Source organism: Ursus maritimus, unplaced genomic scaffold (genome assembly GCF_017311325.1).
Source record: "Ursus maritimus isolate PB19 unplaced genomic scaffold, ASM1731132v1 scaffold_7, whole genome shotgun sequence".
NCBI classification, from domain to species: domain Eukaryota; kingdom Metazoa; phylum Chordata; class Mammalia; order Carnivora; family Ursidae; genus Ursus; species Ursus maritimus.
In genome coordinates, this window is record NW_024426885.1 from 67,924,684 (window position 1) to 67,950,194 (window position 25,511).

The following is a 25,511-nucleotide window of genomic DNA, read 5'->3' on the forward strand; positions in this document are numbered from 1 at the left end:
ATTAAAATCTTAAAAAAAAAACCTTAAAAAAAAAAGCTTCTTACAATAATCAATTATTCACTATTTCTCCTGTTAATTAGGTCAACATGATTCCCATTTCATAGATGAAGAGACTGGGAGAGATGCTGAGTGACTTGCTCAGTGCTCAGAGAGCCAGAGGAAAAGAATCCAGAGCAGAGCAGAGCAGGGCTAGCAGGGCTATTCCCATTCCCGCCTTCTGTCAACAATCACCTCTTTTCCCTAGACAATTCTAAGACAAACACCTGCAAGAATCTTTAGAGTAAGTATGTATTTGAGAACTACCTTACCATTATTTGCCACATTAAAACACAGTTCCTGAAAACTAGCAATATGAACAAACTTTTCTTACATATTTAAATATATTTCCTACCAAAACTATCAAGAAATGCTTCAGATCTAACAATTATAGGAACTATTTTTAATATAAATAAAACCAACCAATATGAATTCTAGTTTCATTTTTGTAAGAGTACCTCTACTCCTGGGTCTCTGGTGCACTGTTACTAAGGTGTGGTTTTTTGTTTTGTTTTGTTTTTAAAGATTTATTTATTTGACAGAGAGAGACAGCGAGAGAGGGAACACAAGCAAGGGGAGTGTGAGAGGAAAAGCAGGCTCCCTGCTGAGCAGGGAGCCCGATGTGGGGCTCAATCCCAGTACCCTGGGATCGCGACCTGAGCCAAAGGCAGACGTTTAACAGCTGAGCCACCCAGGCGCCCCTGTTTTGTTTTGTTTTGTTTTTTTTTTTTTTAGAGAGAGCAGGAACATGCAGGGGGAGGAGCAAAGGGAGAGGGAGAGAGAGAATCACAAGGATACTCCCTACTGAGTGAGCAGCTGGACCTGGGGCTTGATTTTACAACCCTGAGATTGTGACCTGAAATCAACAGCTGGGATGCTTAACCAACTGAGCCACCCAGGTGACCCAAGGTTTTTATTTTTAAAAAATTTAAATTAATCTTACTGAAATACCACAAGTAAAAAACCAAAACAGAAGCAAAACACAAATGAACATATGCAATGGGAACAGGGAATAAGACAGTATAAAGGGAAGAGAAAAAAAGAAAAAGAATCACAATCCAGTGTTAATTATTAGTGATAAAGGTTCTCAGTCTTTCACGGTAGAACTGCACACCTAGAATTCTTTTTTTTTTTTTTTAAAGATTTTATTTATTTATTCGACAGAGAGAGAGACAGCCAGCGAGAGAGGGAACACGAGCAGGGGGACTGGGAGAGGAAGAAGCAGGCTCATAGCAGAGGAGCCTGATGTGGGGTTCGATCCCAGAACGCTGGGATCACGCCCTGAGCTGAAGGCAGACGCTTAACCGCTGTGCCACCCAGGCGCCCCCACACCTAGAATTCTAAAGCAAGGTTTAACCTAGCAAGATGTGCGTGGAGAGGTACTAAGGTCATGGTTCCCACCTTGGTACATACCAGTTAACTTTGTTTTGTTTTATATCCAGATTGTATGAGAAAAACATCTTTCAGAAGTCTGTACACACATACCACTAGTTTTTAGGTTATAATGTTTTCCCGTTTTATCTGGGTCTCTATAACTTAAGTTGACTACTATCAGAGGGGAAAAACCCAAAGCATAGTTTTACAGACATGGGGGAAGAAGAGCAACTGAATAAACAGAGAAAACTCACTCTACCATAACCAGATATTAAATGTTTAAAAATGTTTTTTGTTTTATTTTTTAGAACTCTTCTTGTAACGTGTTCTTAATGTACGGTCCATGGATGGGTCTTATTACAAGCACAACATTATGTGTATGTTCTTTATTAGGGTGAGAATGTACACAGCTTCCATTAGATTCCCAAAGGGGTCCAAAAGCAAAACAAAGTTATGAACCACTAACTTACATCATTACCTTGAAAAAAATTTCTAAGCTCTTGGTGACGGATGCTATTTTATTATTATACATGATTTTTAGCCCAAATTTTCTTTATTCAAAAAATTTGATACAAAATACTCTGGGTTGCATGCATCCAAAACTACAACCATTGTTTTGCACGTAAATTATCTTTAGTAATTATGAAATCTCAGGCTACTTTCCTTACCAACCCAAAAACCCTACTCAGAGAATGAAAACATTTTAAGTTCCAAACTTCAGCAAAATTAGGAAGTGCAACTCTTTTTAAGCATACAAATGTTTGAGTGCATTTCAAGATCAAATTCAAATGAGAAAAAAAAAAAAATCGAATGACCATTACACTGTCCAGTTACTATCATCTGCACTACCAACGCCCTCTGAACAGTTAAATCAACTGTTTCCGCCAAGCTGATTAACTGCTTGAACGTGGTTAAAGTCAAAGGTTTTCTGATCATAAAGAAATATTTCTCACCTTGTTTAATCGACGCCCTCTTTTGTTAAGTATCACTCTTAAACCTCCTTTAATGTTACTTGAAATTCCGAATAAATTATAGTTCTAAAACCAAATCAAAACTATGATAATTTTAGAAGCTTAAAATCTTGTTCTTGAAAATTTTTACTTTGCCCATGAACCATGCGGTATCAATGTTGAACTCCGTGTGAGCTTGCTAGCCACAAGCTTCTCCCTTCTAGGTCATGAACAAGAGGATACAAGAGGTCACTTTCAACATCATGTCTATTACGTTGCTTTGTTTTGAAGTGACACGTGCTCCCTGGGGAGTCTCATACCACTGGTGGGGGCAAGGGAGGGAAGACATGCGGGCCCTTCCCCTTAAGATTCATGGACGTGCAGGGTTCTACCACAATCTGTAATCTGATCAACTGACTTTGGGCCTAGGCAATGTCATGAAACTTCATTCCACCTTCACAACAGTCCTTTCTCCCTGTACTTGCAGTTAAAAATAGTTTAGGCCATATTGGCCTGGGTTATTTTTATCTGGAAAATAGGGACTAGAAACAGCACAGTAAGCACAGAAAGGAGAGTTGACCACAACAGGACAAAAACCCTCACAGACTTTCATAAAGCGTAGTTTTAGAAATTAGATGGAAATAAGGAGAAGCAGGCTGAGGTACTGGGCAGGGCGGCTGAGTACGATTCACTGAGTGTTAATATATGAAAAATAAAAACCATGAAGCACAACGAAAGGTGCTTTGTGTAAGATGGAATACTATAAAACAGTCCCCATGCCCTTACAACTTTTTGGAGAAGATACCTCAGGAATAAAAGGTATACAAAGTTTTAGAGAAAAAAGAGATTTCATGGAGGTACAGACTTTAAGGAGATATTTGGGAATGGGATTTAAGCTCAATCTTAAAGAATGTGTGAGATTTAAATTGCTGGAGCAGGGGTGTGGGAGTCACAAACCAGTCAAAGAATTCACAGATGTTTTGGGAGGAGAAGGACAGCAACAAGAAAACAGTCTGGCAGAAACAGTGGTTGTTTTTCCAAGAGGAGCAGCAAGTAAGAACGGACAGATGGTGTGGGCCTAAGCAGCTGCTGAGCATTCGGTGCCTAAGAATCAACTTGTACCCTTATAAATAAAACTCAGGAAGGTGTTTGAGTAAGATCTTTATAAACGTTGGTAAATGTATGTAAGATGGATAGAAATGGTACATAGAAAAAAGTGAATTAAGTAAAAAATAGTAATACTGTGAAACAACTGGGGTATAAAGTGATCAAAATCTCAATCGGAGTAGCACAGTGGAAATTCAAATGTTCAAAATCAAAATTCAAATTCCTGGATGCCTGATGCAAGGAGCATTGCACAACACAGATAAGATGGGTCCTATCCTCAAGTGGCTCACAATTAGTAGAGGAAACCCACCAATGTAGAAAGTGTTCTATCAATGCTAAGAAGTGTCACAGCAACAGACAGGATAGAAGTGTAATTCTGCTTAGAGGCACTGCAGCAAGAATCAGAATTAGAGAAACCTCCTTACCACCTTTCCACACAGAAAGCGCAAGGGAAATGCACTGAGGCAGAAAGCAAACACAGGTTCAGGGAACCCGCAAGGTTCCAGTGCCTGGAGAAGAAAATATATAAGAAATGAAATGTTTTTTGTTTTGTTTTGTTTTGTTTTAAGTCTGCATAGCATATGAAGACTTTGGGGGAAACAAATATTTTCAAGCAGGACAATGATACGATCTGTGTTTTGGAAATGTAACACCAGGATAGAATGGACTGGAAAGGAAAGATACAAAAAAGAAAATAGGCTTTTATAATAATCTAGACAGGAGAAGATGGGTCTCAACAGGAAAGTGTAAATGGGAACAGGAACAAGACACAGAGAGGAAATAATTTTTAAATGAGTACAATTTCCATATTGATAAAAGGTATGTTCTTTTAAAACACTGTGTTCTTTTCAGACATGGAGACTTTCAATGGACTTCCTCCACTGGAAACGGACCGAGGTGCTGGAAGTCTCCATCTAAATAACTGCCTCCAAGAGACCTTTCTTGGCTTGCAGGCCAACTTAGGCCCCCTCTGACGTGCTCCTGTGGGATCCTGTTCATCTCAGCAACCCGCCACGCACGGGACTACAGGCTCAAGGCTATCTTCCGCTCCAGAATGGCATAGAGAATCACCTTGGCTTGGGTGCTGTGGGACTACCAGTGCCCAGCACTGGCCCTGGCATGTACTGGGTACACCGTAAACAGTTAAAAAAATAAATGCAGTGCACAGATAGGATCAATTTTAAACCTGCTCCCTCCTCTCCCCACCAACCTTCATCCCCTCAGCAGGGAACCTGGAGGGAACTTCAGTCTTGATCATGCTAAGTTGGCAGTACTTCCAGAACATTCAGGTGGAGATATCCGTTAGTCCTCTACAGATGCCAGAGTAAGGCACAGATCAAGGAGCTCCGACAAACCCTAATAGCTGAAGTCATGGCTGTCCTCTCTTCATCCTCCTACTGTTACTATGATAGTTACAGCTAATATTAAATGAGCACTAACTGATTGTCTGCTGAGCATTTCTCATGCATTATCCCGTCCACCAGCAAACAAACCTTATTCAATTAGGTGCTATTAACTCCTGTTATACCAATGAGGAAACTGATGCTTTGTTAGAAAATTTGCCTAAAATCAGAGCACAAGTAAGTAGCTAAACAAGGGTCTGAACAGAGGCAAACTAGCTTACAAACCTGTGCGTCCCAAGCACATCATGGTATCAGCCAGGGAGAAAAAGTGTTGACTAGAACAAAGAGAGAAGACAAAGCACAGACCATTAATAACAGCAACATTTAAGGGGCAGACGCTGCAAAGGAAGAAACAACTCAAGAAATGGCATTCACTCTCCTGGGTAATTCCTTCCCCTTGAATGTGGAATCAATCTAGTGACTTGCTGCTAACAAAAGAATACAGTACAGGTGACAGATGTCTCTTCTGTGGTTAGGTTGCAAAAGCCAGGGACTTCAGTCCTGCTAGGGCATCTCTGGCTTGCATACTTTCATGAAGAGAGCTGCTGTGTTGGAGAGGCCTACATGGCAAGGAACTGAGGTCCTCAGTCCAACAACCCATGAGAAAATGAATGCTGCCAACAGCCAGAATAAGCCTGGAAGCACACACCCCATTCAAGCCCTGGGAGGAGACCACAGACCCTGGCCAACATGTTAAGGGAGAGTGAAGGAGAGGATGAAGCTCGGCTGTGCCCAGACTTGAAGTCACTATGGTTTGGGATATTTTGTTATGTAGCAATAGATAACTAACACAAGTGGAGAAGAAAAGTCTAGACATCTAGATGTTTCAAAGTTCTTCCTACCTGTGGCTTCTGACAGTGAGGAGAAAGTTAAGAACTGAGCTTCAAGAAAAAACTACAGTTAGAAGTTGCAAAAAGAGGGGCACCTGGGTGGCTCAGTTCGTTAAGCGTCTGTCTTTGGCTCAGGTCATGATCCCAGGGTCCTGGGATCGAATCCTGCATCGGGCTCCCTGCTCCACACCTGGGTGCTTCAGTTTATTAAGCATCCAACTCCTGGTTTTGGCTCAGGTCGTGACCTCAGGGTTGTGAGATCCGCTGAATGGGCTCCCACTCAGCAGGGAGCCTACTTGAGATTCTTTCCTCCTCCTTCTTTGCTCCTCCCTCCCCATCTGCACACACTCTCTCTCAAACAAAATTGCTTTTTTTAAAAGATTTTACTTATTTGAGAGAGGGAGAAGCAGACTCCCCGCTGAGCAGTGAGCCCAACACAGGGCTCAATCCCAGGGCTCTGGGACAATGACCTGAGCCAAAGGCAGATGCTTAATTCACTGAGCCACCCAGGTGCCCCTCAAATAAATAAAATCTTAAAAAAAAAAAAAAAGTAATTTTTAAGGGGTGCCTCAGTGGCTCAGTCAGTTAAGCATCCCACTGTTGATCTTAGCTCAGGTCTTGATCTCAGGGTCATGAGTTCAAACTCCATGTTGGGCTCCACACTGGGCATGGAGCCTACTTAAATAAATAAACAAACAAATAAATAAAAATTAAAAATAAAAATTTTAAAAGTAATTTTTAAGACATCTATTTCAGATATAGTGCTAAGAAGTCAGTGGAAGACATAACAGAAGGTAACAAATGCCTAGAGCTAGAATGAAGGATACTTGTACAACAAAATATAGACTCAGAACTTCTAGTTACCATTCATAGACGAGAGTTGAGTACCAATACTGAGAAAAAAATTCAGATGCATGGTTAATCTCTGAAGACTCCAAAATTCTGATTGGACCTTTTCAATTAATTGGCTCGATTTGATGTTTCCTATCTAAGTTTTATCATACAAAATTCAGTCTTAAATTGAAATTGCTTGAATTAAGTTGAGAACGTAGATTCCTGGATTCTATGGCTCATGTTTGACTTTTCAGGTTTAAATTTATTTATTTATTTTTAAGATTTTATTTATTTATTTGACAGAGATGACGCGAGCACACAAACAGGGGAGTGGGAGAAGCAGGCTCTCCATTGGGCAGAGAGCCCAATGCGGGGCTTGATCCCAGGACCCTGGGACCATAACCTGAGCCAAAGGCACACACTCAACCAACTGAGCCACCCAGGCCCCCTCTCAGGTTTAAATTTTTTAAAAAACCATTTCATACACTATAACCTAATGTTTATCCATACTTCTATTTGAAGTCAAAAGCAAGGCTTCCTATCCTTCAAAGTCCTGGATACAATATTCTAATTTTAACACTATTAGTTCCCATTTAATAGTTGGTACTTCTATTTCCAATTCTAGTATCAGGCTCCACAGCAAAGGGATGAGAACTATTTCTCTGGCACTTTTTTCAGACCACTGAATATGGAGCCTAAGCTATCCTAAACTTATCCCCTCTTTACTTACTACTATAGGAAGCTATAACATCGTCCCATGTACATGTCGATGGGATTATTTAATTTTTAAATTTTATTTATGTATTACTATTATTATCATTATTATTTTTAAAGTAGCTCCAGGCTCAACATGGAGCCCAACACAGGGCTTGAACTCAGGATCCTGAGATCAAAACCTGAGCTAAGATCAAGAGTCAGAGGCTTAACTGACTGAACCACCCAGGCGCCCCTCAATGGGATTATTTTCAGTATTTTATATTTATTCTACCTCTTCTCAATTTTCTAGTTTTATTTTCAACAGTATATTTAAATGAAGTGTTTTATTTCTGACTTTGACATTGAATCTAAATCTATTTGTCTCTCACATCCATTCAATTTTCTCCAATGTTTGCCTAAAATTTCAGAATCTGTGCAATTCTTTTTACATGATTTGTATCTATAAGCCACCTTAAGTGAGCAATTCATGCAAGACAGCAGAGCCACACTTGCTGACAGCACCAGAAATGCTGTAGTAATTCCCGCAGGCAGTCCCCGTGGCAGGGCTGATGAGAGCACAGTGTGCAAAGAAGCCATGAAGCCTCTGGAGAAGAAAGGTTGGAACGTAAGGTCAACAACAGTAGCAGCAAGCACAGCCAGTCTGAAGGCATGTGCAAAGGAAGAGCAGAGAACTTTTTTCTGTAGCTTTGGCTACAAAGTGTCAACCACCTGCTATAAATAGAAATCGAAAAAGTGGGGCAAGAAAGGCAGAAGAGTTAGGGCAAGACAAAATAATCATTATTTCCTTCCAATTACCCGAGCGAAAAACCTTGGAGTCATTCTTGACTCCTTCCTATCTTTCAGACCTCACATCAAATCCATCAGCAAATCTGACTCTACTTTTAAAATAGACCCAGAATCCAACTCATTTTCACCATCTCTGCAGTTACTCCCCGTTGCCTAGGATAAAACCCACAGTTCTTGCCACAGCTTACAAGGCAAAAATCCTATATGATGTGATCTTACTTCCTAACCCCCCACTTCACGGATCACATCTCTTACCATGCTCCCTCCTTAAATCTCTCCTGTAACCACAGTGGCCTCCTTCTTGCTGTTTTCTTTTTCTTTTTTTTTTAAAGATCTTATTTATTTATTTAACAGAGAGACAGCCAGCGAGAGAGGAAACACAAGCAGGGGGAGTGGGAGAGAAAGAAGCAGGCTCCCAGTGAGGAGCCCGATGTGGGGCTCGATCCCAGGACTCTGGGATCACGCCCTGAGCCGAAGGCAGACGCTTAAGGACTGAGCCACCCAGGCGCCCCCTTCTTGCTGTTTTCTGAACCATCCAGCACATTCCATGTCAGGGCCATTTATTTGCTATGCAGTATCTTCACTTGGGACGTTCTTCTTGCATGTATCCACACAACCCAGGTCCTCACTTCATTCAAGTTCTACTTAAATATCATCTTAGTGCTTTACTGATCCTGAGAGAGTATCCCCTGGTCACTCTTTGTTTATTTTTTGCCTTAATATTTGCCACCTAACATGTTATATATTTACTTACACATTTGTTTAGTGACTGTTTCTCCCCACCTCAAGTAGAATTTAAGCCCCATGAGAACGAGGGCTTTTCGGTGTTGTCGTTGTTCAGGCATTCCTAACTCCTGCAACAGGGAAGTCCTCACTTCATATTTGGTGAATGAACAAATGAATGAAAAGATTATCAAAACAGGACTCAGAGAATACAACAAGGGGAACCAAGAGTACATACATTTCGCTCTGGCAAAGAAATGGGGTTTGGAACATTGAATAAAGAAAATGAATATTCCAAATTCATGAAAATTTTATAGTGGCCTCAATGAGCAGAGGCTACAGATACTACCCAAGCTCTTTGCAAACAGAACTGTGAGTGGGTTCTGGGAAAATGTGATAATGTACAAAACATTCCAATAAAGGTGGCAGAACAGTTCAGCATTTGGACTAGGAAATACAAGTGTGAAAACAACTATTTTAAGGGAAGGTTTTGGTTAACCATCTGTCAGTTTCCTGTTTGTTTGCTGTTTTATTTTTTTTAGAACAGAAAGGTTTTAGCTGGAATAACAGTCAAAGACAAGCTATGAATATGGCTCATAAATGACATGAATGCCATTCCATAGTTAAGACAGTATTTCAAGTGCAGAAACAAGGGCATAATGGGAAAGAAGGTAGAATGTGAGCACAGAAGAAAAAGGCAGGCACAGTAGTAAACTGCATCTATGAAAACCATCTAAGCATCTGGTCAAACGAAAGGAAGACTGAAACATTTGGTGTCACTTTAAAGGCCTAAAGCAAAAAATTAAATAAAAACTAAGCTGATAACATCTATCCAAAGGCATACCAGAAAGGCACAGGCTTCAGAAAACATTGGAGAAGATGAACAAAGATAGGTTTGCAGCCTGACAGTGGGGAAAAAAAGGAAAAGGGAGAATGAAATGTGTAAAACAGAAATGCAGGGTAGAAAGAGTTCCTACTAAGGAAATGAGAGAGGGAAGGCCTGCTTCAAGAAAATGGCTTAATGTTGGAGGAAAGAAAAGAAGGTGAATAAAGAACATCTAGGGAAATTAGGAAGGAATTAACTAAAGGAGGAGAATTTATTTACTTGTCAGAGAGAGAGAGAGAGCACACGTACACACACACAAGCAGGAGGAGCGGCAGCAGAGGGAGAAGCAGGCTCCCTGCTGAGCAAGGAGCCTGATGCAGGACTTGATCCCAGGACCCTGGGATCATGACCTGAGCTGAAGGCAGGCACTTAACCAACTGAGCCACCTAGACTGAGCCACCCCAGTGTCCCTAAAGGAGGAAAATTGAAACTAGAATGTCAGATAACCCAAAGTGTACAATGATAGGAATAAAAGGGAGAAGAAAAAGGAAGATATAAATGTTCAAGCAAACCTCAAAAATGGCAAAAAAATATAACAAAATTAGTTAAGTAGGAATTTGTCATTTTTACATGAGATGCAGCATGAAGTTGCAGATATAAGAATCAATTGAATCAAACATCAGTCAGTTTTGTCAGTAAGGAACTCTATGTCCTTGAACAAGTCACTTAACCTCTCTAGGATTTACCCTCTCTGCTTAAAAAGAAATGTATGTGTTGGGGGAAGGAGTGGTCAGGTCAAAAATGGGTGATCATTCTCAGTCTTTATTCCCTCTAGCTTACAAGGCAGGAAAAGCACATAACTCACAGAAAGATTCAGAAAAACAGGAAAATTTTAAGATAAGTAGAGTAATAGTTAACAACAGTTTAACACTGGGCTTTACAATTTAGAAAGTGCTTTTATACGCATAATTATATGTACTCCTCACAGCAAGCCTGCGAGGCAGAAAAGGCAACCATGATTTAACACCACTGTACGAATGGAGTCACTGGAGCTCAGAAATATTAAGGAACTCGCTCAAGGACACAGAAGCAGTGGCAGATCCAGGATCCCGGCCAGATGGACCAGCAGCACAGAGTCAGTCCAGCATCCTTCCACGTTCAGATGCCGTCCTCCCATGTGACTAAGGTCTTGTGGGGTATTTTTGTGGCTTACTAGGTAACAGATGGGTGAAGAGATAGAAACATCCAACAAACACAAACACTTTTAAATTTAAAGTAAAATTCTTTACTAGTTAAAGGAGTTACCTTACACGTGAACTACATATAAACTAATTCACTATACAAAATGTTTTCCTATGAAGTTGAACTTGGTTCAGTCACAACTTGCGAAGACTGCTTTTTCGGTCCGCACATGTCTCTTTTAAACTGTAAAGCACGATGAGAAACTGTTATTACTGCACTTGCAATGTTGTCGACCTTTTCACATACGGAATAACGGACTTTGATCTTTAAGACTGATAGAGCTATTAAAACATTAAACAAGCTGCTCCCCCTTGTACATGGTGGATGCCAAGAGTACAGATAAAGTGGCAGAAGTGGACTGAGAAGGAAGTTTTGTTTGGTTTTGTTTGTAACATCTAAAAGGACTGTCACCACATCTCTATAGTAGTGATAATAAAGCCAACAGGATTTTCCTCATCCTATTCTTTGCTCTGAAAGCCATCATCAGCTAGAGCCGCCTAATGGCGACACCAACAAAAAATTTTAGGAATATAATCTGCTTATTAGTCTCAACCCATTTTAACACTGCTTTTCTTTACATACATTTGAACTGAACAGAGTAAGTTTTGGATGAATTCCAAAAAATATGTATATGATTCTGGTATTTCTACTCTAACAGGCAAATCGTTTCCTTCAGAGTAGCTGAGAAGCTCCAACTGAACAGTTCAGCATTTTCCCGTGATCCCCGCTCGCCTGCCCCTGTTCTTTCTCTCCCCAAGTAAAGCCACCTGTGATTTCTTAGAGCCCACACGACACCACTCTTCACAAATCAGCTGACCATGATTTCTTCCTACTGAGCACCACTGCCAGCTGAAGGGTGTGAGAAAGGAAAAAGGATCAAAGGTCAGTTTAAGGGCAAAAGAGGGGAAACTCCCGAAAAAAGGACCAGAGAAAGTGAGAACTGAAGCTGTTACATCAGTGTCCTTGTGCATTACTTCATCCTTCCCCCGCGGTTCCTCTTTTAAAGGAGCTGGACAAACAGTGGGTCAGATAAGCATGTCTGAAGTGGAACCTTGGGGGAAATCAAAGCCTAACACTGAATGAGCCACAGCCAATTATACATCATCTGATTATCAGGCCCTCATACACACAGACCACTGAGAAAAGATGATAAAAATAAAAAAGGATATTTGAGTCTTGTTCAGAAAACTTCTATTTTAAGTCTTGGTATGCTGCATGATTTCATACAAGTGCATGACTTGTAAACTTTCTAAACTATGAACAGGAAAAATACATCAACAAATTACCTATTTTACAGTGTTGCTGTGAAAATCTAAGTGAGAAAAACACTACACATTTGGGGCAAGTAACTTTTTATTACTACAGTGTTGTAAAGAATAACAAAATTCTTAACTGAAGATCCTCTCTTCAATCCCATATAGTATCATACCATACTCTGCCTCTCTTTAAAAGTTATACAGAAATGAGCATGATTCAAATGGGTAACTACAAAGTGGCTTTTCAGATGCTGAAATAAACATCTGAAATAAACACTGTGTAGTCATCTACTAAAAGGTCTGTAGAGGCCAACCATAAAGTACAGTTATTCACATACAAGGCGAATGCTATCACCATCAATAAAATATATCAAATTTTAGTCCCAGTAGTATGCTAAGTAATCTACAGCTCATTTAATAGCCTACCTATATGCAGTACAGTAGAAAAAGCCTGGGGCTTGGTATCTGAATGACCTAAATTTGAATCCCATTGAAGTTAGTGTAAGTGGTAGTCCTTAGCCAAGTCTGAAATATCCTCAAATATAAATTAGGAATACTCCTACCTACACTTCATAAGATTAAGATTATTGTGATCATGTCTGTATTGGGCATATTCTGGTGCCTAGCCCACTGTGGTTGCTCAATATATGGTGGCTAGTAATCCCACTGCCTTCCCATTCCCCCAAAGCAAGATCTTCAGGTTTTTTAGGAATACTAAAATTACGTGATTAAACACAATTAACAAAAGTTTTCTCAACCAAATACAATGAAAGGGATTCCCTAAAATTATTCACAGATTCTCAAATCATGTGCTGAAAATTAATACAAGCATAAGATAAATCTAGAGTTTAAAATCTGTCCTTCCGGGGTGCCTGGGTGGCTCAGTTGGTTAAGCGTCTGACTCTTGGTTTCGGCTCAGGTCATGATCTCAGGGTCGTGGGATGGAACCCGTCAGACTCCGCAAGGAGTCTGCTTGAGATTCTCCGCCCCCCCCCGCCCCTCCCCTCCTGTGCGTGCAGGCTCTCTTTCTCTCAAATAAATAAATCTCTTAAAAAAAAAACACTAAATAAAATATGTATGCTAAAGTGATTTACAACCTCGACTACCGTTCCCTTCAGCCACTGGGATGCCTGATTGAAGAGGTGCCTATTTTCTAACAAACTTCCCTTGAGAAGCAACTACTCTGAGAGCTAGGCTGACTACTGTCCCATCCCTGAGGACAAAGGGCGGGGGGCAGGAGAGGACTTAACTTGGAAAGCTAAATTAACTAAGGAAAGCAGATCAAGGAAGATTTAGGACATTAACTTCCTCACGACTTCGCCTCAAGTTTATACCTCAACTAAGGACTGATCACTCTGCATAGAGCTATGCTGATATTCCCTCAGGCTAGTTCCCTTCCTGCTCTAGAGTTCATGACTATATTAAGATTTGATCCGTGACAAAGTTTTGGGTTTTTTTTTAAAATATAAATGAATATCTTATTGAAGACTGAGACTGAGGTCTTATCAGACTCCCTTTTTTCCTTCTAGCTTAGTATTAAGCGACTGTATGTTTTTTTTTTGAAACTACATGATATTAAGACATGTGCCTTCATCCAGTAATGAGGCGGCAATATATAAATTAGACTTCCCATTGTATTTTTCCCCGCAAAATTTTCATGTTTAGAACTTTCCTCATTGCCTTATGCTCAGCCTTCAGGCAGCTTGAGAGTCACCCGTGATGACTGCCAAAATAGATGCCCTGACAACACACAAAAGAACTAGTGGGAAGAGTCAGTGTGTACGCACAAACACACACGTGATGATCTCCTAAGACAAGCTCTTAAAACAAAACTCAAAATATCAGACAGAGATTGATGGTGGAGGAGGGTGGAGCAGGGCGGCCTGGGGAGGAGCTGGATACAAAGAAAAGATTAAGACCTACGAAGCAAAATGAAAAAGAACTGGGAGAGAGTATTTAAGGAGGGGAGTCTCCTGTTTACCATAGAGAGGAGGGAAGAGGGATTAGACTGGGTACCAGCGGAAGAATCTGGGGGGAGGGTACTACAAGAGTAAAAAGAAAACAAAGAGATTCCACCAAATTGAGACTTTAGAATAAGCCCTCCCTCCTGCTCCCATTCCGTGGTGTTTTTTTTTTTTGTTTTTTCCAGGAAGCTACAACACAGTTCTGTTTCAACAGAAGGATTATATTAACAAAGCAAATAAAGGAAACCTATGCTAAAAATGTAACTTACCTACACTGCAAGGTCTAAAAACGGAAATACTTCTTTCCCCGTTCTGTGGGGGATTTCAAAACAGCAGGGACAGGGAAGGGGATAGGAGCGATAGAAGAGGGAGGGGAGCAGGCAAGCTCTTCGTGAATACGAGGCGTCTCCTGACTAGGTACTTATTTTAAATTTACCTTTCCGCGGTCAGGCTGGCAGATTCTTAAACCAAACACAGCACTCCACTCTGTAAACCAGAATCTGATGAGTGGCTCCAACGGCACAGAATTTAGGGGTATATGCAAACACAAGGCAGATGCAGAACAAGCACTTGCTTTGGTACTACTCTATTACCCCCAATCGGGAGCCTAAAGCTCCAGTAAGGTTTGAACTGACAGTGCACTGGAAAAGGAAACATACCAAAAAACAGCAAAGTGAAAGGGAGGGCCTAAGTTTAGCTACAAAACCATGCAATTAGAGACGTTTGTACACGTGGGGAAATAGTGGGCACAGAGAAAGGGGCTACCTAGATAAAACACCGATCTATGGATTAGAACCGTTTCCTTATGGGGTGCTACACAAGAAGGAAATCACTTTTACACAGAGAAACCATGCTCCTCGCCCTAAGCGGCTCTTGTCGCCCGGCACGGGGCGGCCCGCCCAGTAAGGGATGTCCAGCGCAACCCCCTAGCACTCACTTACTTTCGTCCGGCCATTGATTTTGTAGTTGCCCAGCTTCCCGTTACAGTGGCGGATCAGGTCGTCCATGCTGCTCATGAGCAGCCCGATGGTTTCGCAGCCCGGCTCCTTGCCCTCGATCCAGGTGATCTTATCGCCTCGAATGTCCTTGGACGAGTCGCTCTTCTGGCTGACCAGCTGGCCGTCCGTGAACTTGCCGGTGTCGTGCAGGGCGCGCACCTCGTCGCCGATCTGCTGCCCGGTCTCCTTGCCCAGGAAGTCGTCCACCACGCAGATGCCGTGCTTGTTCATGCACGGCACGATGTACTCCAGCGCCAGCTTCAGCGCCGGCAGCGGCTTCGTCTGCCCGTTGGGCCGCAGGCCGCCGCCGTGGCTCAGCCCCTCGCCCGGCGTGCTGCTCGGCGGGTACAGGTTCGTCTTCTCCGGGTCCTCCTCCCTCGCGGGCTCCGCCTCGGCCGCCGCCGCCTGGCCCTGGCCGCCGGCAGCCGCGCGAGGCGGGGATGCGGCCGCCGCGGGGTCGACCGCGGGCTTGGCCTTTGCCTTGGCCGCGTCCCCGGCGACCCGCGGGCCCGCCTTCTCGGCGGCGGCGCCGCTGCCCCGGCGCGGCGCTGTCTTCCTGGCCTCCCTGGCCCCGGCCCCGCCGGCCCGGGGCGGCGGCGCAGAGGCGGCCGGCGCGGGGCCGGGGTGCCGGTGCTGGCCCGCTCCGTGGCCGGGGGCGCCCTCGCCGCCCTGGCACACTAGCTTGTGCTTCTTCCAGTCCTGGCGCTGGTGCTCCTTGCTGCAGTAGAAGGAGCTGCGGCAGCGGCTGCAGCGCAGCAGGTTCTCCATCTTCCCGCACAGCTCGCAGTACTGCCGGTCTCTCTCGCTCGGGCTCGGTCCGCCGGGCCCGCCGCTGTCATTAGCCATGGCGGCGGCGGCGGCGGCGGCGTTGGAGGCGGCAGCCGAGCAGGAGGGGTGGCGGCCGGAGGGCCTCGCCCGGGGACGGGGAGCGGACGAAGCGACAGAGGCCGTCACTGCGCCATGCACCCGCCACTCCCCGCCTGAGGGAGGCCGGCGCCCCGCGCCCTCGGCCCGGCCGCTGCCTCGTCCGCGGGTCCAGCCGCGCAGCGCCGCCGGCCGCCTCAGCGCCTCATCGCTGCCGCGAGCTGAGGACCCGCGGCCTACGCGGCGGACGGCGACCTCCGCTCGGGCACCCGGGCCCCGGCGCGCGAGACTGGCCGCCTTGGCCGCGGCCGCCGCCTCCTCAACGTCCGGGGCTGCCCGGCCCGGCCTGTGGAGGAGCGCAGGGCGTGCGGGCGCCACTCGCTCTGCGCGCTCTGCACGTACACCACGGCCCCGCCGCGACCCGGGCGGGCGGCGCGCGAGGGCGGAGGGGCCGAGGGGAGGGCCGAGGGGAGGGCCGAGGGGGCGGTGGCCGCGCACACGCGCTCGGGCGCGGGCGGCGCCGGGGCCGCCTCCGCTCGCCCGCACTTGGCGGGGCTGGGCCTGGGAGCCGGGTGCCGGCGCCCTGCCCCCGCCCCTCTGCGGGCTCCGCCCGGGGCGGGCCCGGGACGCGGAGGCCGGCGGGCTGCGCGGGGACGCCGAGGGGCAGGCCCGCGAGAACGGAAGGGCGGGGCCGCGCGGCCGCAGCCCGGCCCTGCGCGGCGGACGGTGCCTACACCTGCTGGGGAGAGCGCGGCCGGAGAGCGGCGCGGAGCGGGGGCCCGGAATATGGCTGCTATTTGTTTAGGACCCGCCCGGTGTGTTCTAGGCGCGCTCCAGCCTACGCTGCAAGGTGTCTCTCGCAGTCCTGGTCTTGCATAGGAGGAAACGGAAATTCAGAGAAGTAAAGTAACTTACCCAAGGTCACGCAGGACTGGGACTGAATCCAGGAATTAGGCCCTGTCAGATTCCAACGCTGCTTTTTCCATTACACCAACACAGCGTCTATTTCGAGGCCTGAAGTGGTTAAAAACAAAAATAACTATTGCCTCAGTATTCATCTAAGCCCCTATGTCCCCTTCGAGCCACATCCACAGGTACCGAAATTTTATTTAAAAAAAAAAAATCATTTCTAAGCCTTACGAAGTCTTGACGAGTGTCAAACCCTCTGAAGAAATTTTTGGCTACCAAGTTCAAGTTAATCAATGGTCATTCCAATTTCCATATTCAGAGACTTTAATTCAGACTGATGGAATTAATCCTGAGAATTGGATTTTGGCGGTCAACGAGCACTGCTACATTAACGACTTTTTAAATTTAAAAGATCTCGTATTAGTAGATCTGTGCTACGCTGATGAATACAATTGTTCGTTTTGTGGAACATAAAAACCTTATCAAAAATAAGCCAAAGATTTCTTCCGCTTGCCATTTAAGAATAAAAAGAGCTGCAACTTAGATATTCACATTTTTTATTGAACACCTGCTAATGTGGAAAATGCTGTGCTAGGCTTGCATATCATGTGAATAAATTGAAAGTAGCATTAGCCCTTGAGATGATAGGCTTTCAGACTAACAACACGAGTCGAAAGCTTAGGTCAAAGGCAGAAGAATATAAGGAATAATTATAAACCACTTTGTAGAATATTTCTTTAAAAAGTGACCTGAATCAAAAACATCACAGCTCTCCAAGTGTCACCAAGTTCTTCCATATAAATAAACAGAATCCCGGGGATCCACTCTGGTGAAAGAGGACAGGAATTCCAGTTAGCTTGGACTTTGGGAGACTGAGGTAAATGTTATACTCACAGCTTCAAATTCCAAACCAAACTAAAAGTCCAACTTTCTGGAAAGAATCAAGACCTGGATCAATCTCAGTTGTGTATCCAACTTGCCCAGAGCTTTATGAAATACAGTAAAATATTGTTTCAGACACTGCTAATTAGGCTTTTCAACAAATGTATTAGAAGCATGCTACATGCCAGACTGTCTCTGGCACACAAATGGACTAGTTCTATTATGTACACTCAGCAGGTATAACGTCCAGTGCAGGGAGCAGACATGTAAACAATGACAACCTAGAATTTGGACTAAGTCTCGTAAGAGAGGGATGGACAGGATGGGATAGGAACAAAGAAAAGGGGATTGCCAGGTCTGCCTTTTGCACTAAGCAAGATTCCAAGAAAATTAGTTAAGAAATTCTTAAAAATGTAAAGAAGCTATTCAATGGCTTAAAAAAAGCAAACTTTTAAAAACATTTTTTATATACATAAATTATATGAATTATAATTTCAATACAAGTAAAATCGAATACTTCGTAGGTCTCCTTTTGCTGGAGTAATTATAAATGATTCTTAACTATTCTCAAGGTCAGGAACTTGACTGGAGAGCACTCATTTCACAAACACTTGATTCTTCTAAATTTAATGATTTGTAGGTACTAAAAGTAGTCCAAAAATTTTGTTAAAAATTACTATTTAGGTCTATGGTGTGCAAACAAGTGTATTTACCTCTCTGTATGCTCTATTCATTGTATTTTCATTGATAACTAGTTAAAAGAACAGACACTCATATCAAAACCTTCATTAGCTTTCCTTTTGTTCCAACTGAGTACACAAAATCACAAACTGAATGTGTATACTTTGAAAATACTTAATCAGTCAAATACGACGCTTCCAAAATTTTCATGAACAGAGCAGTCAAATATAAAATATTATCTCAAATATCTCCAAAGATACACAATTTCTCAATTTTCAGTTATTCAGGCTCAATAATCTGTGAACTAATTCCAAGTTACTGAGGTTTCACCAAACTGTCTGCTGGCCATGCAACAGCCAATGAGAAGTTCACCAACAAGATTCTGGAACTCTCCCAGCATTGTAGCAGTGGCCATGTACTCATGTTATAGAGAAGATTTACATTGTCATGTAGGGACTTACCTTATAAACACTTATATGGTGCTAACTATTGTGTCAGACTCTCTTCTAAGCATTTTACAAATACTCATTTAATCCTCATGAAAACACTATGAGGTGGGTACTATTATTATGCCCATTTACAGAGGGTGAAACAAGAGTGAGGCAATGAATGAATGTCCCTCCCAGTTCTCAGGATTATATGATAAATAGCATTAGGAGTGTTACCTAATACTCTGGGGAGAACAAAGGCTTGTAGCCTCCCAAAGCCAGGAATTATTACGAGTCCCCCCCCCCCCGCCCCCAGCCTAATCCAGATCAACTGTTCTAGAAACCAAAGAATGAATTAAAGTAAAAGTGCTGTCATCTCCATACCATACTGGCTTGGGCCAAAGCTAACCCACCACCTATCTGACTTCCCTTTGCTCTTCTGGCAGTGTTCGCGTAAACTGTAAAGCAGCAACGACCAAAAACTGACAAGAGACTTATTAAGACTGAGGCAAAGCTGAGAGTAAGTACACCGGACAGAGGTAAGTGAGGAAATGAATTTACAAATGGCTGTGTTGACTCTTGAGGAAAGCCCAAGGAACAACTTACCTTCAAGGGACTAGTCCCATTTCTCCTTTAAAAGTATGTTAAAAATTCACAAGAGAGTATCTTTGCTGTTCAGGAAATAAAAATCAAACATCTGATCGCTAACCAATGACCTCTTGTTTCCCCATCTATGACGATCTTGTTTTAATACGTTACAGAGAACAGAAAAATCACAAGTATAACATAGGCATCCCACCAAGATAAACAGGAAGACGATCTTTGAGTTCTGGGAAAGCAACTAAAATTCTGAGCCATTTTCTAACTATAGTATTGGGACATACACAAGTAGGTGTTGTTGGGAAATAGCACCTGCTCTTTTCTGTACTGGGGGTTCTGCCAGATGTACACATAAGCTGTGTGCTTCCCCACGTACGTGGAGCCAGCTTTGCTGTCTACTAAGGTTTCTTTAGAAAGTAAGATATTTCAAAAGACTTTTTAGGTATTCCAGAAAATCTGTCGCCCAACTTTATCAGCTTATGGTTTAAAACTTACCAATCCAGTTAAAAAGTGATCATCTCCTCTCAAGAAATAGAACCTAAAACTTTGAACGATTTCTCACTGTAGTGAATTTTTTTATTACTCACAAACATGGGATACTATATGTTATATGTTAATGTAATTACACAATGAGGGCTTTTTTTTTTTTCCCTAACAAACATTACTTAACGTTGAACTGACTTTTGGTGTATTCCCAGTAAGTGACTTATACCAGTCCAGGCCGGAGACAGCTGAATAATTTTTTCCATACCATTGTTTGGTGTGAAATAAATGTAAACATACATAAAAATAGAGATAATCATATAATCAACCTCAACCCTGATTAGTTCAATAATTATCAACATTTTTACAGCCTAGTCCTGCCCCCATTTTGCCTTTTTTAAAAATTATTTTTTTACTGAGATATAATTGACATAGAACCTTGTATTTGTTTTAGGTGTACAACATAAGGATTTAACACATGTATGTATCATGAAGTGATCACCACAATAAGTCTAGTTAACATCAATCACCTCACATGGTTACAATCTTTTTTCTTGTGATAAGAACTTTTAATATCTACTCTCTTAGCAACTTTCAAATATACAACACAGTATTGTTAACTGTAATCACCACACAATCCATTAGATCCCCACGACTTATTTATCTTTTAAATGGAAGCTTGTACCTTTTGACCACCTTTACCCATTTTGCCCACCCCACCAACCCCCACCTCTGGAACCACTAATCTGTTCTCTGCATCTATGAGCTTAGTGGGTTTTTTAAAATTTAGATGCCCACATATAAGTGATATCATACAATATTTGTCTTTCTCTGTCTGAATTATTTCACTTAGCATAATGCAGTCAAGATCCATCCATATTGTCACACATGGCACAATTTCCTTCTTTTCTATGGCTGAATAATATTCCACCACATATATATATGTGTGTGTATATATCTATCTATCTCACAACTATACAGATATGTGTATCTCACAACTTCTTGATCCATTCATCCATTAATAGACACTTAGATTGCTTCCATATCCTGGCCTTTGTAAATAATGCTGCAATGAACATGGAATGAATATATCTTTTTGAGTTAATGTTTTTGTTTTCTTTGGATAAATACCTAGAAGTTGAATTGCTGGATCATATGGTAGTTCTATTTTTAATTATTTGAGGAAGCTCTATACTGTTTTCTATAGTGGCTGGACCAATTTACCTTTCTACCAACAGTGTATAAGGGTTCCCTTTTCTCCACAACCCTGCCAACACTTATTATTTCTTTTCTTTTCTAAATTAGCTATTCTAACAATTGTGAGGTGGTATCTCATTGATTTGCATTTCTCTGATGATTAGTGATGTTGAACCACATTTTTATGTACCTGTTGGCCATCTGTGTGTCTTCTTTGAGAAAACACCAATTCAGATTTTCTGCCAATTTTTAAATCGGATTCTTTTGTGCCCTTGCATTGTATGAGTTCTTTATAATCTTGTAGATTAATCCCTAATTGGATATATGATTTTAAAATATTTTCTGCCATTCAGTAGGTTACCTTTTCATTTTGTTGATGACTTCCTTTGCTGTGCAAAAACTTTTTATTTTGATGTCGTTCCACTTATTTTTGTTTTTGTTGCCTTTGCTTTTGGTTATCACCAAGTTATCACCAAGACCAATGTCAAGGAGCTGACTGCCTATGTTTTCTTCAAAGTATTTTACGGTTCCAGGTCTTATATTCAAGTCTTTAATTCATTTTAAGTTAATTTTTGTGTATACTGTAAGATAGCAGTACAGTTTTATTCTTTTGCATGTGGCTGTCAATTTTTCCAACACCATTTATTGAAGAGGCTGTCCTTTCCCCAATGTATATTCTTGGCTTCTGTGTTGTAAATTAATTGACCATATATATGTGGGTTTATCTTTGTGCTCTCAATTCTGTTCTAGTGATCTTTTTTTTAAATGCTAATATCATACTATTTTGATTACTATAGCTTTGTGATATTCTTTGAAATCAGGGAGCAGAAATTTCTATTTCTTCATGATTCAGTCCTGGTAAGTGGTCTGTTACTAGGGATTTATTCATTTCTTCTAGGTTGTCCAATTTGTTGGCATATAATTCATAGTGGTCTCCGAATTTGTCCCTTTTTTTGGCTGAAGTATCATAAAGCATATCCCAACTTCAATATGCATGTCTAATAAGGACTTTTTTTTTTTTTTTTAAGATTTTAGTTGTTTATTTGACAGAGAGAGAGAGAGAGAAAGAGAGTGAGCACAAGCATGGGAAGCGGGAAAGGGAGAAGCAGGCTCCCCACTGAGTAGGGAGCCTGATGCAGGGCTCAATCCCAGGACCCTGGGATTGTGACCCAAGCCACAGGCAGACACTTAACTGACTGAGCCACCCAGGTGCCCCTAATAAGGACTTTAAATAAAACCGTATACACAATGCCATTATCACACTTACAACATTAAGGAAATCTCAAGGGATGCCCAGGTGGGTCAGATGGTTGAGCATCTGCCTTCGGCTTAGGTTGTGATCCCAGCGTCCTGGGATCAAGTCCCGCATGGGGCTGATTGCTCAGCGGGGAGCCTACTTCTCCCTCTGACTGCTGCTCCCCCTGCTTGTGCTCTCTCTCTCTGACAAATAAATAGATAAAATCTTTTTTTTATTATGTTCAGATAGCCACTGTATAGTACATCATTAGTTCTTGATGTAGTGTTCAATGATTCATTAGTTACATATAACACGCAGTACACATCACAACACGTGCCCTCCCTAATACCTATCGCCCTGTTACCCCATCCCCCCACCCTTTTCCCCTCTGAAACCCTCAGTTTGTTTCTCAGGGTCCATAGTCTCTCATGGTTCATCTCCCTCTCTGATTTCTCCCCTTTCAGATTTACCTCCCTTCCCCTATGGTCCTCCGTGCTATTGCTTATGTTCCACATATGAGTGAAACCATGTGATAATTGTCTTTCTCTGCTTGACTTACTTCACTTAGCATAATCCCCTCTAGTTCTTTTTTTTTATAATAATATTTTTTTATTATATTATGTTAGTCACCATACAGTACATCCTTGGTTTTTGATGTAAAGTTCCATGATTCATTAGTTGCGTATAACACCCAGTGCACCATGCAATACGTGCCCTCCTTACTACCCATCACCAGCCTATCCCATTCCCCCACCCTCTCCCCTCTGAAGCCCTCAGTTTGTTTCTCAGAGTCCATAGTCTCTCATGCTTCATTCCCCCTTCTGATTAAAGAAAGGGAAGGTAATCAGAAGGTAATCCCTTCTAGTTCTATCCATGTCGGTGCAAATGGTGGGTATTCATCCTTTCTGATGGCTGAACAATATTCCATTGTATATATTAACCACATCTCTTTATCCATTCATCTGTTGAAGGGTATCTCCTTCCACAGTTTGGCTATTGTGGACATTGCTGCTATGAACATTGGGGTGCAGGTGCCCCTTCTTTTCACTACATCTGTATCTTTGGGGTAAATACCTAGTAGTACAATTGCTGGGTCATAGGGTAGCTCTATTTTTTTTTTTTAAAGATTTATTTATTTATTTGACAGAGAGAGACAGCCAGCGAGAGAGGGAACACAAGCAGGGGGAGTGGGAGAGGAAGAAGCAGGCTTCTCCTAGAGGAGAAGCCTGATGTGGTACTCGATCCCAGATTGCTGGGATCACGCCCTGAGCCGAAGGCAGACGCTTAACGACTGCGCCACCCAGGCACCCCATGGGTAGCTCTATTTTTAACGTCTTGAGGAACCTCCATACTGTTTTCCAGAATAGCTATAACAACTTGCATTCCCACCAACAGTGTAAGAGGGTTCCCCTTTCTCCACATCCTCGCCAACATTTGTCGTTTCCTGTTTTGTTAATTTTTGCATTCCAGCTGGTGTAAGGTGGTATCTCATTCTGGTTTTGTTTTTTTTAAGATTTTATTTATTTATTTGACAGAGATAGAGACAACCAGCGAGAGAGGGAACACAAGCAGGGGGAGTGGGAGAGGAAGAAGCAGGCTCCTAGCAGAGGAGCCTGATGTGGGGCTCGATTCCATAATGCCGGGATCACGCCCTGAGCCGAAGGCAGACGCTTAACTGCTGTGCCACCCAGGCACCCCTCATTATGGTTTTGATTTGTATTTCCCTGATGCCTAATGATATTGAGCATTTTTTCATGTGTCTGTTTGCCATTTGTATGTCGTCTTTGGAGAAGTGTCTGTTCATGTCTTCTGCCCATTTTTTGACTGAATTATTTGTTTTTTGAGTGTTGAGTTTGAGAAGTTCTTTATAGATCTTGGATATCAGCCCTTTATCTGAAATGTCATTTGCAAATATCTTCTCCCATTCTGTGGGTTGCCTCTTAGTTTTGTTGACAGTTTCCTTTGCTGTGCAGAAGCTTTTTATCTTGATGAACTCCCAAACGTTCACTTTTGCTTTTGTTTCCCTTGCCTTTGGAGACTTGTCTTGAAAGAAGTTGCTGTGGCCAATGTCGAAGAGGTTACTGCCTACATTCTCCTCTAGGATTTTGATGGATTCCTGTCTCACATAGAGGTCGTTCATCCATTTTGAGTTTATCTTTGTGTATGGTGTAAGGGAATGGTCCAGTCTCATTCTTCTATATGTAGCTGTCCAGTTTTCCCAGCACCACTTATTGAAGAGACTGTCTTTTTTCCATTGGATATTTTTTCCTGATTTGTCAAAGATTAGTTGACCATAGAGTTGAGGGTCCATATCTGGGCTCTCTATTCTGTTCCATTGGTCTATGTATCTGTTTTAGTGCCCATACCATGCTGTCTTGGTGATCACAGCTTTGTAATATAGCTTGAAGTCAGGCAGCATGATGCCCCAGCTTTGTTTTTATTTTTCATCATTCCCTTGGTGATTCAGGGTCTTTTCTGGTTCCATACAAATTTTAGGATTGTTTGTTCCAGCTCTTTGAAAAATTCCAATAGTATTTTAATCGGGATGGCATTGAAAGTATAATTGCTCTGGACAGGATAGACATTTTATTCTTCCAATAGACATATGTTCTCCCAATCCATAAACATGGAATGTTTTTCCATCTTTTTGTGTTCTTAAAAAAAATCTCGATACTATCCATCATCCATCAAGTATTACATTTTTTCTGATTGTCTCAAAGATTCGCTTTACATTTGCTTTATTCTTCAAGATCTAAACAAGGTTCATACATTGCACTTGGTTAAGTCCCTTTTACTCAGTTTTACTAGTACCCTGCCCTTTTTCTCATACATTGATTTACTGGAGAAATGACTATAACATACTCTGGATTTAGCTGATTCCTTCCTTATTACATTCCTTCCTTAAGATATTCCTCTTATTTCTGTAGATAGTTAGATCTAAACTTTTTATTAAATTCAGTTCTATATTTTAGATAAGAATATTTCCTAGTACTTGCTGTATACTTCCTAATGCATCACATCTTGAAACACTTAACGTTGTAGTTTCATTTTTCATGATGAAATATTGCTAATTGGTTCTAGTGGTGTCAGCTTGATTCCTATATTATAAAGTTTTTCATCAACCTTTCACCAGATTGTTTTAGCGTCGATTGACGTTTGTGATCCAATATTTTTTTAGAGGTTG

At 42.2% G+C, this 25,511-nt stretch overlaps 1 protein-coding gene and 1 long non-coding RNA gene across 4 annotated transcripts in view; one reads left to right on the top strand and one right to left on the bottom strand.

The window, feature by feature from the left end:
- The window catches only part of EGLN1 (egl-9 family hypoxia inducible factor 1), a 57,548-nt gene extending 41,560 nt beyond the window's left edge, over positions 1-15,988 (bottom strand). The window contains exon 1 of one of the 3 annotated variants that reach the window (XM_040624160.1): positions 14,990-15,985. In XM_040624160.1, the coding sequence (XP_040480094.1) occupies positions 14,990-15,892 (903 nt within the window). In that variant the 5' untranslated portion in view covers positions 15,893-15,985. Of the gene's footprint in view, positions 1-14,989 lie in introns of all 3 variants that reach the window. The other 2 variants (XM_040624159.1, XM_040624161.1) reach the window with 2 other exon arrangements.
- Positions 15,264-25,511, top strand: part of LOC103661878 — a 43,513-nt gene continuing 33,265 nt past the window's right edge. The window contains exons 1-2 of the long non-coding RNA XR_005833190.1: positions 15,264-15,397; positions 19,257-19,349. This is a non-coding gene — a long non-coding RNA (uncharacterized LOC103661878). The remainder of the gene's footprint in view (positions 15,398-19,256; positions 19,350-25,511) is intronic.